Below are 17,304 nucleotides of genomic sequence, written 5' to 3' on the forward strand. Positions count from 1 at the left end.
TATAAGTGCAGTTCATAAGTAGATGACAATATGTTACAGCCTGAGATATTTTGCTTTTAAATATAGTGAGGACTAGTTATCTTTCGTAAACATTGAAAGGGGAGCTGACTTTTCATCAAGGGAGAAGTCAAATAAACTGGCCTAAATGAAGTTAAGCAGAGCTGTCTTTTTCACTACATGCTTGTGAAATTTTGTCAGCCTGTGGTAAAGATGGGCTTTATTTTGCAAACCAGTTCAAAGCATATTTCAGCTGCAGAATACTTTTCCCCCCTGCCTATTAATCAAACAGCAGACTAGTTCTTTCAGAGTTAAACTCTTTTCACTAGTATACTGCACACTTAACAACTGCAAGTGTGGACATTTGATAATTGATATTTATTCATATGCTACTTGATATAAATACATTTTAGCCCTTGCAGGGGGGTGGGGAACATACCTTGTTTTCATTTAAAAGAAGTTACTGTGCTGATCAGCATCTGAAGAATATTGAGGTAAACAATGAAAACATCTGGTTAAAAACATGGTTGAGTAAACAGTGCTTTTTTGAGTTTTCAAGCTACCAATTTGCTTAACAGTTTGAGGAATAAGGGGATTTGTTCTACAACAGTTTTATTTAGTTGCAGCCTGCAGAAAAGAGCATTCAAGGCAGTGGGGGAGAGTTCATAAAATGAGATTCATTTGGGGATTTGTTTGACCATGTGAAGTAAAAGTGCAGAGATGGCCTGGACCTATAAATCCTGTCTCCTGGACTAGTAGCATTGCTTTCTTGACTGCAATTTATGAGGAGATTGAACACGCTGCACAAGGTTGAGTCAGTCTCTCTGGAGGTATTTAAAAAACATGTAGACTTGGTGCTTAGGGAGATAGTTTAATGGTCAACATTGCAGTGCTGGGTTAGTGGTTGTACTCAGTGATATTAGAGGGCTTTTCCAACCTAAATGATTCAATGGTCAATTTTTTTCGGAAGGGAACCATTCACAACTGAACTATGGAGTGGGGGTTTTCCCTTTCTTTCCTAAGAGGGGAGTGGAAAGGAATTTGGTTTGACTTGGGAAAACTTTGTAAATATATTAATGAAAATACCTTTTATGTTTTCGGGGAAAGGACACAATATTATCTTCCACTAAGTACAGGAGAAATATACTGTGCCTTAAAAACTCCAAACATTTCTATGTAATTTTCAAAGGCCAAATTGCTTTAATTCTCTATAAGGCCTCGTTTTTCTTGTATTTCAGCCAGCATTTTCCAGTGCACAGTAGTGACTTTTTTTTCCCTTTTCCCCCCTGTTTTTTGCTCAGTGTAAACAGTTCCTTGCTGTGGTTACACAGACAAATATAGCAGAGAACCCTTTTCTCAGAGAAGATTCTCCCTGTGCATTTTTTAACCATTTTTGGGAAGAATTGATCTATTTGTGCATGCAAGAGAGGGAGGCAGTAGCTGTAAATTGAAGTGACATCATACATATTACTCCCATTGATCCACTTTTAGACTAGAGCCAGGATAAAAGGAAATGGCATCAGGGAGGAAGTATGCTCATTTAGGCACAGATCCCAGTGTGATAATGGAGTAATAATAGAAATCACGCCACTGTCAATCGGTTGCAGCATTAGTCTGAGGCAGATTTTCCCTCCAAGGAGGCTTTCAATGACTTCATTCAAGTGCAGGCAGGAGCAAATGGGATATTCAACATACCAGCTGTACAACTTTAGTGATTAGTGTCCTGGCAGAGGGGTGCAGTGCAAGTGCTGGTGCTGTGGATCAACTCAAGTAGATATATCTGTGTCACATTTCATGGCTGAAAGGTCAGTAGTCAAATGTCTCAGTGGCAATTTTTTTCCTAGTATAAAGGGTGAATCTGGCATTTATTGTGTTTGTTAATGTAGGAATTGATAAATACTCTCTTTTGTGTGGGTGGTCTTCGGGGATGTGAGATCGATGACCTCTATAGCTGCTATACCAGATCTCTGAAGGGGAAAGATTTGTTTTCTTTGTGCTTTTTACAGATTAGGGCTTGTACTTTGAAAATTCATCATTTTATTCAAAGATTATTTGTAGAAAACCTTTCAAACCTACTAATCTAATGAGATACTTTTGTAACACAGTATAATGGCTTAAGTGTTTTGCGTACTGATATAAATAAAATACAGAGTATGCTTTTCTTACTTCCAAGAGATTTAGTATACAGTGGATAGCAGTTATATTTTCAATTTGTTTATGTTTTCTTTATTTCTTTCATCTTGCATTTTTCAAATACAGAGCCAGTTTTGATATTCCCTGTCACTTACAATGTGTTTTAAGGGTAATAGCCTCTTTACTCAGACTTTAAAGCTGCAACATCAGGTAACTTAGGGGAAGCAGGGAACAAATGATTGTTTAGTGGCAGGACAAAGTGAACTCTTTCAGAAGGCTGAAGAGTTGGAGGAGAAGTCTTACAGTCTTAAGGGCAAGATAATATATACAGTGCTGGGATACAGTTTTATAGAGGGGATGATGTTTAATTACATGGGACATGACAGAAAACCTGTAGTGTGCTTGATCACAACATATTCATTTATATCCTCTTTGTAGTGTCCATAGTCACAGCTGGGGGTGGGCCAGCCCTGAGAAAAGTAATATGGTTTCCATGTGGCAGGCATAGGTTGGGTAGGAACTATGTACCTTACAGTATAAATAGACGCTGTTGCAGCAGCTTGATGTAATGAAAACTATTTCTTGATCCTCACCACATTTCCTGATTGAAACAATCTGCTTTCATAATTGCATAGCTTTGAACATTTTGATTGAGTATTCTCTATTCTAGTTCAGAGTATGAGGGAGTTATTTTTATTTTTAGTTCATTTTATTTTATGAGGAACACTGAAATTTTGCATTTACGGTGTTATGGTTGTTTTCTGAATGTTTTCAGCCTGAAGACACAACTTGAGAGTGTGATGATTATCCTGCTGTAACTTGCTGTATCTGTGTTGTGTACATTTCTGTGGGTGTTAGGTATTCAATATGCATTCACAGAATATGAGTTGTTGTAAAGGAAAGTGGCTATACAGTTCTTGAAAAGAAATTTGCATTTAGGTCTCTACACTATTTATGTTTAGATAGCACTTAAAGCAAGGACCTTTTTGTATTCAGCATGAGGCAAACAAATTGAAAATTGACAACATGGACCCCAAACAATTCTCCTGGTATGAAAGATGGAAAGTAACAAGTGTGCAGGACAAATAAGGATGGTGGTGGGAAAACAAAAACAGTGAGAGGGGGGTTTCTGAGAGAAAACTCAAGTGCAATTTTTGAAGCTTATTTATAACCATTAAAAGACTGCTTTGGTAAAAAGAAAATGTCTGCACCCCTGAATGAATTTTGTAGCAGCTGGTGTCACGGAATTCTGGTTGCAATTTTATGTCTCTTGGCCTAAGTTAGGGTTTTAAAGCAGAGTCTCTTTTATTGAGAGGAAAGGTTATTAACCTATCCTTTATTGAAAGGAAAGGTTAAAAGTGTAGATGGGAACGTTCCTCCTTTTGTGTTAGAATCAAGCCAGAGAACAGACTGTAATAGCTGTGCACAGTAGTGCCTCTGCAGGGAGAGGTCTGCCAGCCAGCGCTCCCCTCTCTGCCGGTGTTCACTAACTCCTGCCTTGGACTCTAATTAATCCATGAGCTAGAAACTGCTATGTAAGGTACCGTCTTGGGCAGCTGGAACGTGGGAAAATAGCAGAAGCCGTGGTCTTATTCACAGAATCATAGCAGATGCTCATTTTGAAGGGGCCAACAAGGATCATCAAGTCCAATACCTAGCCTTGTACAAGACACTTCAGTAATCACACCATATGCCTGACAGCATTGTCCAAACACTTCATGTACTCTTGGTTTTGTTTATTTGTTTGTTTTATTGGGGTTTTGTTTGTTTTACTGACTCTCAGAGTTTAGCCGATAATTCTGAAAAAACTTCAGGCGTTATGCAGCACTAGACAGACGTAAATTAAGGGCATGGCTGCTGCTCTGCTGTTGCTCTTTTGTTGGGTTCTGTAATGCTGCCTTAAACAATAGCTTTCCATGGGTGAATCTGTGTAGCAATTATACTGCAGATGTATTATAAAATACTCAGCTGTTCCATACCTATGTATTCAAGCAACTGTTCTATTGCTTCTGCAAATTAAGTATTGTTCTTCTGTCTGTTTAGTTAGCAGTGAAAGCTGTCTAGATCAGAAGTTATCTTTCAGAACACCTACAGAACACCTGTGTGGTGTTCTGCAACATTTTGTATTTTTTTAGTGTTCAGAATTAATTCCTTTTCCAAGTAGAGTCGCTTCCCAGAAACTCTCCCTGTTTTATTTTTTAACTTGTCTCACCAACCCCCGGCAGCTGCTGTTGGACTCCATAATAAGCATTTAAGCTGCCATTTTAGTAGTTGTCCTGAAATGAAAGATTCAATATTTTAAAATATTGAATATTAAATATTGACCATTTTTAACAATACCATGTGATTGGCAGGCTTTGGTATTACTTACAAGATGTTTCATTAAGTGCTAGTAAGATGTGAGGTATTTTCAGTCTTCAGGAATACAACTTTACCAATAAAAAATGGAGGAAAGAAATCAAAATGCAAAGAAACCAAAGCATTACCATTCTAGAGACACCCTTTCCTCTTTATTCTGATTTAGATACTAGTCTAAAAGGGAAGTAAATGTCATGTTGCTAAATTAGTTATTAATGTAGATATTTTACAGATTAAGACTTATCAGAAGATCCTGGATATCTTCATAGACTCAGAGATCTGAGATCAGGAGTCTGGTCTTGTTCAGTCCACATAAACAGCCCTGGCTGTGGGATGTGTTGTTGGAAGAGGCATTTCCTATAGCTGACTTCTTTTCATCCTTGCTTAGTGCATTGTCGCAGCAAAGCAGATATGGGCAGGCAGTGAGGTGGGAAGAGAAAATCACCCAAAGAGAAAATGTGGTGAAAGCTGGAAGTACTGTCAAAGTAGCAGGATGTCTTTTTTTATTAGTCTGTTCCAAGAACATTAGAAGAGGGGAGGGTTGGTTTCTTTTTGTATGCAAAAGCTTTACTGACATTCTTTTGCCTTTCCCCTTCCTTCCCTGGTGCCCTGCAATGATGAATAGTGGGGAAAGTTTTGGGGCACATAACAAAGTTCTGACTGATCACCTTGGAGCCTGAATTTCCAAGAGATGTTTCCTGGCAGCTGGTGCAATTTCTCTCTGAGCTCTGTTTGAATTATTTATTTGTTCATCCAATAAGCCTATTAAACAGAGCACTTAAGCACTGGCTACAAGAGATTCTTGTGCCTTTTTTTTTTTTAGATTACATTAGGTTCCAGTTCAAAATGATAGGTTCATGAGTCAAGAAACTAACTGAAACTACTGAATATATATCTGTGTGTAGATGCTGTACCGTGTGTGCCACAAATACAACATTCATGCATATTTCCCATGAAAGGATGGATGGTTTGTGACTCATTGCACTAAAATATGCCTCAGAATGCGTTTTTACAACAGTTGTTTGGTGGGTCACTTATTTGTGTTGTGTTTCTTTGTTCACTGTAAACAAATCATGCAAATGCTTGTTTATCAGATAAAAACACCACTCTAAAAATTATATGTTCATATGCCTCATTAATTCCTCAAATTATGCACTGTAAATTATTCTCTCTTCAAACCCAAACAAAATAGAATTACTTATTTTATACATTCCATAAAAATCTTACTTATTAAGCCATGATTCTATTTCAATAAGATAAGCATGTTTTAGATCTGACCTAACCATAGCAATGGAAACCATGGAAAATGGGTCCTAAGTGTGCCCCAGCACAATCTTTCAGAACACAGACTAAACCCTGAGGTTTTTCAGAAACCAGCTAGAGGTCCAAGCTGTATTTAAAGCACATGCTGGAAGTGCACAGGTTATCACAATTTTGTCCTCTTTGGTTTGTTTCCATTTACATTGCTCAGCCAGTAGAGATCTTCATTCACACATGGCATTTATTTTTCTTTTAGCTTCTCCCTGACCAGCTGGTCTTACTTCTGGAGTTCCTGTTGGAGGAGAAGACATTGTGTCCTAGAATACTGCAGTGCTTAGAGAGAACATACCAGCTCCGGGAGCAAGATGCTGAGGTAAGTATGTAAAAATAAATCTCTCTAATGTATGCCACTGTGTTGTTGACTAGGAATGACAGTGTTCCACTAGGAACCAGGCTCACTGCAGGTTTTTGTTTTTTTTTTTCATGTCTGAATCTGAAATTGAATGATCTTCAGTATTGTTGCATCTTCATGTGCCATAATGACTCACTGTTTCTCTGTGTTTTGTGTAGGTAGGTTCAGGTGTGTTTTGCATACTGTGGTAGTAAAGTAGAGCACAATCCAGATGTCCAAACTATTTTACGTGTACCTTAGGCAGTATATTTGTTCAGGTGTTAAATTTTTCACTACGTTTTTCTGTGTAGTGGAGCCCAGTTTGTTTTTGTTGTGATATTGTCTCCAAATGTAATCATGTCTGTTATAGTCTAAAATTATTTTTCCCCATTGTCAGCTCATATTGTTCCTCTTTGCATGCTCCAAAGTCTCACTCAGGATTTAGGAAAATTAGCTTTCCAGAGAGACTACAGTGTTTTCTGGTTTGGGGCCTTAATTTAAGGTTTTTTGCAGTTGCTTCTGCTAAGTGCTGGTGACATTAATAGCTCCCAAGGAAAACACTGCTTTATATGATATCATAAAGGGTAGCATCCCTGCTCCAAAGTGCTTTATATCTTTGGGAGGCAAACCAGTAAATCTTTATTACCACGTGCAGAGAGGACTCTTTTAAGTCCTATGGTTTTCTTGATCTGGGGAAGTTCTGAAAATTAATGTAGAAGTGGTGGCTGAAAGGACCCTTGCAAATAGCCTTTGTTTCAAGCATGTAGTATTCAGGAGGAGGTAAGAAAGTCAGAGATGAGCATAAAGGAGTTTAGAGACACGTGTGTGTATATATGTGTGTGTGTATATATATATATATATATGTGTATAAAACAAGGGTTAATTATGACATAGCATTCGACCAAGCTACTGTGCAATGAAGGAATATGGCAAACTTAACATTTGGTTCCTGTTTATTTAAAAACTATCTTGCAGAAGGTTGCAGAAAGCCATTGTGCTTGACTTACCCTCTTATTCTTGGAACTTTGTGGCAATTATTAGAATTAAAGGAGAGATCAAAATCTGTCTTGTTACAGCTGAAGTTGCTGTGTGGATGCTTGGAAAGACTCGGAAATCCAAACCTTAATGTAAAGATTGATAGAACAGATGTCTACCTTTTTCTCAGAAAAAAAATAAACAAAAAAAGAACAATATTTCAATTGCTGCTGTTTACTGCACTTTTTACTTTTTGTTGATATAGTTTTCCAAATGCCAGATTTGTTTTTAATTAGTACTTGAACCAACATTTCTTTTTATAGGTATTAGAATATATTTTAATCGCATCTGAATACCAGTGAAATGTCAGTGGTTCTATTACGGGAAGAGGAATTAACAGGAACATAGATCAAAGCAATAGCTGTGTTGTTGCTGTTTCATGCCTATGAATTGTAAGCACCAGACCACAATCTTCAGTTTTTCAGGGTTTTCCTTTCTCTTTACTTTCATGCTTTCTTTTATCCTTGCAGTGTTAACGTAAAAGTACACAAACAATCTATCAGAATGTTTTTGTGAAAAACCTCCACAAACCATCAAAATTAGGACCTCTATGAAATGAACATAATCTCAGTTTTATTTTACAAGGTGAAACCCAGGGCTTAGCAGACAACACACTTAGAAGTACAACTAAGATAACATTACCATTAGCATTTTTCCAGTCATCAGACCCCAGGCACCTACAGTCCTTTAAAGGGAACTAGCTCCCATGGCCTCATCTACCTGAGGAACAGACTATTTGGGCCTCATTCTCTTGTATGTACACAGGGGATTTTTGTTGTTGTGACCCTGGGGCAAAGAACTGCAGTCTGAGCCTGTTCTTGTCTAGATTTAATTTGTGGATACACAAATCACTTATAGTGATCCTGTTGTATTACTGGAGTTCAAATGTTCTCAGTAGCTAAACTCAGAAATGGATTATTAAAAATAAAAAAATAAAAAACTTGCATGCAGGTCAATAAAAGGAAAACTCTCAGTGTCAGAGGGTTTATTCCAGGATTTTTGGAAGTGAGGTTGTGTTCCATCCAGCAGCAGAAAGTTAAGAAATAAACTTGTTTTCTTATTTTTGAAAAGTAGCATTTAAATTCACAATCATCTTTGAGTAGGGATAAGCAATGATATGACCAATAGTGTGAGATGGTACAAACACAAAGGAATGTGTTTTTTTAATGTATTTTCACAAATTTTGGTCTTAAAATTTGTACATAATAATTTTGAAGATTATTACTGGGGGTCCATCTGTCCTGCACAAGTACAGCATGGAAAGTCCTTGTTTATATTTCTTAAAGCTGTTCTGTCTGTGTGACTGAAGCATCTTTATTTTGACTTTAAATTGATCATGCTTGTTGTAGTAAAGCATTGCACACCTGGTGGCATCTGCTCGTGCCCTCAGCAGGAGGTGTAGGTCTCTCCCCAGCCAGTGAGGCTGACAACAGCACTATTTGGTACTCCTGACCATTTGTTACCATGTGCATGTCCAGATTTAACAACCTAGGGGTACATGTTGCTTCAGAAAGGGGTGGAGGGTTTGCAGCAGGTAGCCTGCCCCGTGTCTATTCCTTTGTGTCAGTCAGGAGAGGAGAGAGGTCAGAGTCAACCTTGCCTGGAATGTAAAGGCTGATCTCTCTTGAAGAGATCTCTGCACCTACTCACTGCAGTTCCTCTCCTCTCAAATTAGGCTTCAATGCAGATACATAGGCTCAGTGTCTGTCTTCCCACTAGAACAGACATTTGAATGCTTCTTTTAACAAACAGAAAATAAATCACAGGTTAAGTAACATATTTGTGATTCATTATGTATAACTTTGGAGCCACAAGAGCCAGAACTGCAGATGGCTTAATCACATTGCAGATAGGTCTGCCCCTAGTCTTGGATGCCAAGAGAGGCTTGTAGGGCATCTGCCACATTTCAGAATTTGTGACTCCTTTCCACTTTTTGCAGTTCACTTCTGTAACAAATAATTCTTTCATTTTCCATTTATTCCTCAAACCTTGGAACATCTGAGAAGACACAAGAATACAAGTTTGTTTTCAAAAGATTAAATTCATTGATCTGAGCTGTTTGAATTGAGCATATCCAAGAGATCTTTGTTTTAAAAGCAATGAAGGTTTCAAAGTTTAAAGCCATTTTCCATTCTTCTCTCTGTGCCTTCAGCCCATTGTGGCTCCACCAAGTAGTGTCAGACAAGTGGGAAGCAATTGGATTGTGTCCTTAATTTTCTCTTCCTGTTCCCCCTGTTTTGTTGTGCTGCTTCCCACTACATACCAAAATAACTCATGCACAGGCTACATCTCCATGACATACCACATCCTGCATTGAAGAGAAGCATTATAGAAGCTGGCTGCATTTTGAACATGACAAAGTCCAGCTGTAAGTTCAGCTGGCCGAGGAGAAATGGGATATGTTATAAAGCAGCAGCTACAGTTGCCATAAGACAGCACAGTGGAATAATAAAATTTAAAGTGGGTCTGGTGTTGTTTTTGTTTTATTTCTTTCCAAAGTGGCTATTCTAGACAGCTGTTTCATTCATTCAATATCTAGCATCCAGCAGAACGTGGAGAGTTGGTCTACATAGAAAGTTTTGGTGTCTAGTATTTTTTAAAATCTGTCTAAGCTTGATGACATCTCTTCTGATATGACAGCGCAATCTTATCTCATTTGAATAAGCTACTGAGAACTTTCATATAAATAAAGTGGAGTCAATCATTTACAAAAGACGACACCATGAGATCTGAGTTAACAGTCAATGAATCTCTTAGCTAGATGAGCCCTCTCGTTACTCCCATTATTTCTGTTCTTCATTTGGCTAAAGGCCTGTAACTTATGGGCACACAAGGACACAGAATGGCTGAGTAACCCGCAAAATAATGAAAAATGTGACAGGAAGAAGATCACAGCCATAGGAGAAGAACAGTTGGTGTGACACTTTCAGTCCTATTTAAGACTTGATGATATTTCTGCAAGTGTGTTTTACTTGTTGCTGAATTATCTAAGAAGTGGTGATAAAAAGTACAGAATGTGGATGAAGCAGAAATATTTATGGTGTACTTCCCCAGATTTTTCACTGTAGAGTTAGCTTTCCTTTTTTCCTACTGCAGATACCAGTTTTATCTTGCCTGCACAGCATATGGAAAGTTGCTTTGTTGTGTTTCCTTGTCTCAGCAAGCAGATTGAAATGCGCTTCACTTACGTAATGCTTTCCCTGTATTTGGGATTATAATGTGATATATTTTGGGGAGAGAAGAGAAACTAGAACTCTTTCTGCTGTAAATGTGAGTAAAATGAGTTAAGATCATAACATCATCAGTCATGTGGGTGGCATAAAGCTGTTCTCACACAAGTACTTCATTGTGCATGAGGTCTGCCCATGTGACCAAGGCTATAAAGTGGTGGCTTCTTATTTCACTGACAGAAATGCGCACAAACCATCTAAGGTGCTTGGTATCCTACAAGTGGTGAGAATTCTGTTACAACAAAATAACTTTGGTTCATTGATCTTTCCTAGCCCGTGAAAAGCTGGCAGATGTGGAAGTACAAATGAATTCTTGTCATTTCCCATCTGATGGTGACTGTGTTGAGCTGAGCACATTCTCAGGTTGCATAATTCAGCTGTCCTGCAGATTGTGGATGGGCATTGTTTGAAGGCACGCTTATGGAACAGAGCTCTGTGGACAGCACCGTAAAACTGGGTGGGAAAAGGGAACTGCTTGGGAACGGTCAGTGCACACTTGAAGAAGGCACTTGGAGAGCTTTACTTTCAGCACAAACACTAGGCCAGTCCTCCCTTGGGGCAGGGACTCAGAAGCAGGCTCCAGCTTTTGAGTACAGTTAGTAATGTATTGCAAATACCTCCACAGGCTTGCCAGTCCTTCCTGACTGAACTGTGTAGCAGCAGGTAGGCATGTTTCAGATAGAGGCATTGCAACCACAGGGATAGAGCCACGGTTCTTTTCCTTAACTGATGTCATTGTTGGTATGAAGCCCCAAATCAGAAGATACAAAAGGTGACAGCTTGAGCTGATGACTCTATTACAGGGCATTGCTTTCTAGTGATTTTTTTTCTGCAAGAGTAAAAATAGTTTCTGTACTTATTTTGTATTTAAATATACAGGTTATTACTCAGTTTCAGCTCAAGTCAGGAGGAGATGCCTTATTTTAAGGATAAGACAGTATGTTTTGCAGGACTTACAAATCTGCTGTGAAAATTTACCAGGAGTGCAAAATAAATTTCACCTGTCTTTTCCTTTCTGAATGTTTTAGTTAAAGCATTATTGTGTCACTAGACATAAATATGGTTACATTGAATAATTTTTTATTTGCAATTAAATTGCAGTTAGCACATCAGGAGGAACCTGATATAAGTAATCTAGAAAAGTATAATAAGGAACCTAGAAAAGGCTCTGTAGATGAGTCAGCCTGCAGGGTAGGTTTGTTTCTGGAATAAATTGTATTTGAGGTTTGTACCATTACTGAGGCAGTACTTTCATTAAATGGAAAAGAAAGAAGAAATATATGTTTTACTATTATCAGTCTGATGCTTTTCACACACATCCTCACAGAAATACTATTTTTTCCCTGCTGTACTTCTCCTACTTCCTTATGCAAGTCCTTGCAAATATATGTCTGTCATAGAAAGCCCTTCCCATTTTCACTAGAAAAAGAGCTAATTTCAGGGTATATTGTAGACTGCCCTCTTTGCTGATAGATGTGTTGACTGAAGCCACAGCCACTTGCAAAATGCCCTCTGTGATCTTGAAAAATTTTCAGTCTTCACTCTGTTTCATGTTCTTGTTCATGTTGCATCTGAATGCAATTTGCAGGCTCTTTGGCACAGACAGTATTGCTATTGATATTGGTTAAGGTAGTTTTTCGAAAGTGTGCATTTGCAGGAGTTGGATCTTTTTCCCAGTGAAAGGAGCTTAGAAAAGGGTAGCTTTTAGGAAGGTGGCATTTGCTTCCCAAAGATGAGGTCCAAAATTCAAAGCTAAGAAAATTGGAACAAGATGAGGGTAAAACGCTTCCAGTGACAGCCATGGGAGTCCTCTCATGAGACTCACTCTGGCTCATGTGCCCATTGTGACTGAGTGGATGTGTTGAGATGAATTTGTAAGACTGGCTGAAGGATAATCTCAAGTAGCTGTAATTTGGGTTTGTTTTGTTTCCACATGCAAAGTAGGGGGGCTTTTCCAGCCACTTGAGAAGAACAGAAAATCCCTCCATCAGCATTTGCTGAAGGGCATGATCAGAACACGAGATTTGTGGAGCACTGGAAATAGCTTTCCACCAGTCAGCACTCCTAGTCCCACACCCCTCCAGGAGCCAACAGCAACATGTTCTTTCCAAGTGATCTCAGTGGCTGCTGGGTGGCATGAGCAGGAGTTTTTGTGCCCTGACTGCTGCCATTACTGGTGCTGTTCACTTTATCACCTGATTTTTCTAACCAGTTTTGAACTTAATTTCCTCTGTGTTGCAGTCCAGAAACTTAGCGCAACTTGGAAAGCAGAGGAGCTGATGGTAGGAGGGAACCAAATATGCAACTGGGTTCATTTGGCATTTTTTTACTGCTTTTCCAAAGAATCTGTGGAGGAAGGGATTGGGGATAATTCTGTGTCCTATTGTCCAGCAAGGAGAATGAAGTGGAGTCCTCTGGGCTTCTGAACTAAGTCCTAAAGGTTTTCTGAATTGGATGCAATTGCTCTACCTAATGTTTTACTCAGTATTTCTTTGTCGGGCGGTATAAACCCAGTGCTGTAATACAAACCACCAGCCTTTGTTATGAAATTTAAAAAGTTATTTAATCTTCATATATATTATAGCACTGGCATAGTGCCCATGACTAGGAGGGGATATTTCTAAAAAACAAACAAAATCGCCTAGCTGTCAGTGGTAGGGATGTTCCTCTGAGGTTTGCTTTCCTTGGGAGGTTTTTTGATTGGCTTGTTTTGGTTTTTAATTCTGAAAAACAATGTGAAAATATTTTTATTTAAAATAAACTTATTTTGAGACTTCATCCAAATAGCTTGTCTAATACTTCTCATTCCTGTTTGAAGGCTGGCTGCAGATGCAGGGTATGCCTGAATAGGACCACAATTTGGAAAAAATCTTCTGTGCCCTGTGAGGTCTAAATACTTCAAGAAGCAGGACAATTCAAAGGTGCAGGTTCTGACATAATTTCTTAACCACACAGATACGATTCTACCACTGAGTCGCTGACTTAATAACATGTGGGTAAAGTCTGCTGTCCTACTTTCAATCCTTGTGCCAGTTGGAGTTGCGATGTTCTGAGAAAGAAATTGTGTTGTGTTTTGTGTGGTGTAAGCATTGTCCTAAGCAACAACCATCACTGTATTCCAGAAGCAAGGAATAAAGGAAGTGGAGAAAATTACTAAAAAATGTCAAATAGAGGGAAAAATCTAAATGTTTTCACTGCATGAATGAGCATATTTTCATATGGAGTTCCAGATTCTGCCTATGACAGTAACCTTGCTTGGAAATAACAAATGTTTTGTCCACAGTCACTGTAGGAGACCAAAGATAAAAGGTTTTTTTGCCTCTAGCTACAAGACAGATGAGGTAAAAGCAGAGGGATGGAGAGAGGGGCATAGACAAAGGGGATAGCTTACTGTTGCCTTGATACTTACAGCAGCCTTTCCTTTTGCTGAACAGGAGATATAATTTAATAATAATTGGTAACAGACTGTTGGTGTGCTTATCTCAAACTCTTCAGAGTTTAATTTCTACATCAGATGTATATGTTTATGTGCTTTTTTCCCACTGTAAGTTTGAATTTATAAGCCCAGCATGCTTTTATGTGCAGATATAACTAATCCGTATTGAAACACATATGCAGACACTATATGGGTAAAAATTATAAGCAGACTCTATCTGGAGACAGCCAGAAGAGACAGTGGTAATGAGAAGTGTTTTAATTGCTTGCTATGGTGATATAAATTTCTGATGATTCCAGAGATACTGTTGGGATAGTGACAGCTTCAGACTGAAAGAGGGTAGGTTTAGATTAGCTATTAGGAAGAAATTCTTTACTGTGAGGATGATGAGGCACTGGAACAGGTTGCCCAGAGAAGCTGTGGATGCCTCGTTCCTGGCTGTGTTCAAGGTCAGGTAGGATAAAGCTCTGAGCAACCTGGTTTAGTGAAAGGTCTCCCTGCCACTGGTGGGGGGGTTGGAATGAGGTGATCTTTAAGGTCTCTTTCAGCCCAACCCATTCTTTGTTCTGTCATAACCTAGCCATTATTTTAGATAGGTGTTTCAGTAGGCTGTCAGAGGGAATATGGATGGGGCTATGAGATGGCAGACAGTTGTGTTGCTGCATTTTGGCCAAAAAAAAAGTGTCCATTTGGATGTGAACATGTGCCAAAGCCAACCTTACCTTCCTGAAGGCATGAGACTTGTCCCTGCAGTACCCCTCTGATGTTGGCTGTACCTTAGGCTGGGACCTGGTTTTCCTTCCCCTCCCTCTGAGGTGCAGGTTCTCCTGGCCCTCCAGCACCCTCTCCATACTCACCCTCAGACTGTGTCTTCACAAGTGCAGCCATCCTCACCAGACCACGCTGCTGGGGAAGGAAGGAGCAAGAATTGAGAGCAGGCAAGGTGGCACAAGCATTGTTTCTGTCACCAGCCAGAAGGCAGCCTTGCTCCTGAGAGCTGGCAGCACCACAGCAAAGCGAAGCTCAGCACGCATCTCCAGTGAAATTGTTGGAAAGGCACATGGTGACATCTTTTCTGCCATCTTCATCATGCTGCGAGCTGTGAATGGCACTAGTGCTCCAGCATGCTGAGCAGGCAATAGTGAAAATACAGGCAAAGGGGAGGCCTTTGGTTCCAGTATAAATAGTGTATCTATGTTTTAAATTGTCTTATTTTTTAAAACCTTTGTTTTTGAAATTAAGTGAGTTAACATGCTGTTTTAAACATTTCCTTACCTTACATGCACTATGATATAGGAGCTGCTTTCCCCAGCATGGGGACAGTGGCAGCACAAATGTGCATGTTGTGAGAAAAACCTTCAGGCACCGTGTCAGTGTGGTCTCCCAGACAGTGCTGTTGAAGCTGTCACACTGCTTTGCTGCTGGTGGCCTTTTCCTCATTTAACTGTTCTCTGGGTCATTTTCCTATCATCACTTTGTTGGTTTGCTGTAAAGCTAGAGACCATCCTCTTTTGTATCCATCTCCTGTTAGACAGGGTAAGGAGGAGCAGGCTGAAGAGCATTGAGATTACACAATTAGGCATCCCAACTAGGCCTCTTATTCACAGTGACAGCTTTGACATCCAAAGAGAGACAGCCAGTGCCACCTTTGAAAAAGGATTAGACATGGTTTCTTAGTCTCTTGCCTTTTCTGACTTCTTTTGGAAGTTTTTTTTTTCTACCAACACAGCTGTCCTTGATCACAGATGGGGCCCACATAGGGAGAAGAGTATCTGGTTTGTAATTGGGAGCTCTCTGCTGTAAGCCTGAAGTGGGGGAAAAAAGAGCATTTGTCTTCTCCAAAAAAGTCCTCAGCATTTGCTGTATTGCCAAGAGTGAATCCTGTCCTGAAGTGCAGTCCTTTGGTTGCTGTGCCTTTTTGATCACAGCAAGGTTGCCTGCTGCTCTGCCTGGGCTTTCTGAAACAGCGTGTTTTGTGATTTCTGGCTTCTGTTTGGTCATGTAGAAAAGAGCCTCTGATACAGGTTTTATTTGCAGGTGGAAGTGGAGTCATGTTCACAGCCTGTGGAAGCTGATGAGGTTGCTCTTGAGCAAGGCTATGGTAGTATATAAACTTCTTAACATGGTGTTTTCTAGAACTATGTGACCGCTAAAACAGGAGCTTGTGGTTGGAGCAGAGGAGAAGGGTCAGGAAGGAAATACATGCCCCTAAGTCACATTTATAAATGTGAGAAGGCTCAAGTGGGCACCTGCTGCTGCTCCTTGAGGCTTGCACAGTGGTGGAAGCATGCTGCCTGGCCCATGGGCACACTAACACAGGTACAGGTTCAAATGCTGCCAGCTGCCCCACAGTCTGCCATTGACCAAGCAACAGAATTTGCCTTTCAGACCTTGATTGTGCCACACTTTTCCTTGCTGCTACTAAATATAGGCAGTTGCTGCATGAGCTCTACCCACAGCTCTTCATCAGTGCTGTTAAAGAAGGAGAGATGGGACTTACATGTCCTTTTCCACTGTTTCCAGCACCCTTCATAGTGTGCAATTGCTAGATCTCTGCAGAAATACAAATCAGAAGAAGAATCAATTACAAAAGTAGAATACTGCTACCAATATTACCAAAATCTAATGTCTGATATTCTGCTAAAATTAGCTTTTAAGTGACTTTTTAGTGACCAGCTCGTACTCCAGGTTTTAAATTATTTTAGACCTCTGCATAGTCCTCCTCAAAATTACAATTAGCTCCTGCCAAATTTTGATCTACCAGTTCATTACTGCCTTAGGGTTTCCTGAACGACCATGCTTTTTTTTTCTTTTTTGCTGGGGTGTCAGTGGGCTGAGATACTCATGCTGTGCTGCAGAGCAGGAAAGGAGGTTGTCCACGGTGGCAGGAATGGCATGTACAATCTGCTTGTACAACCTGGAGCTGCTTATACAATCAGTGATGTCAAATGCAGAGCATGGTGGAGCTCCATGAGCTCAATCTGCCTCAGGTCCAGCTACTGAACAAACTGTGGTTCATTCCAGTACTCAAATAAAATACAGCTTGAGTAAGGCTTCCAAAAGCCATTTTTAAAATTAGAAATATTATCATCATTTTGGCCATAGCTCTGGAACATTAAGGGTTTTATACTGAAACTGAGCATTGCACTGTGAGAAACAGCATTAACTGAACCCTGATGCCATGAGGATCTCAGGGAGAAAAATTGACTTAAAGATGCCTGCTGCTGTGATGCTGTATCTGACCTTTAGATTCGTTGGGCTCTGCAATACTGTCAGAGCAAGTGCTACAAGACCTGAGAGAAAACTTAGGCTGTGAAAAGTCCAGTTTTTAGTCTAAAACAAAACTAATTTAAGCTGATAAATGGCTTATTTACTCAGTCTCCTGACAAACCCTTGGCAAACACAATAATCACAATTACAGAATCCTTGTAAAAATGATTAATCCATTCTGCTTGCATCCAGTA

The 17,304-nt window shown here is 39.6% G+C and overlaps 1 protein-coding gene across 3 annotated transcripts in view; it reads left to right on the forward strand.

The window, feature by feature from the left end:
• The window catches only part of AOPEP (aminopeptidase O (putative)), a 184,684-nt gene that overhangs the window by 154,894 nt on the left and 12,486 nt on the right, over window positions 1–17,304 (forward strand). For all 3 annotated transcript variants that reach the window (XM_005426886.2, XM_031061824.1, XM_031061826.1), the window contains one exon: window positions 6,005–6,121. In XM_005426886.2, coding sequence (XP_005426943.1) covers window positions 6,005–6,121 — 117 coding nt within the window. The remainder of the gene's footprint in view (window positions 1–6,004; window positions 6,122–17,304) is intronic.

The sequence above is a fragment of the Geospiza fortis genome, unplaced genomic scaffold (assembly GCF_000277835.1).
Source record: "Geospiza fortis unplaced genomic scaffold, GeoFor_1.0 scaffold325, whole genome shotgun sequence".
Taxonomy (NCBI): Eukaryota; Metazoa; Chordata; class Aves; order Passeriformes; family Thraupidae; genus Geospiza; species Geospiza fortis.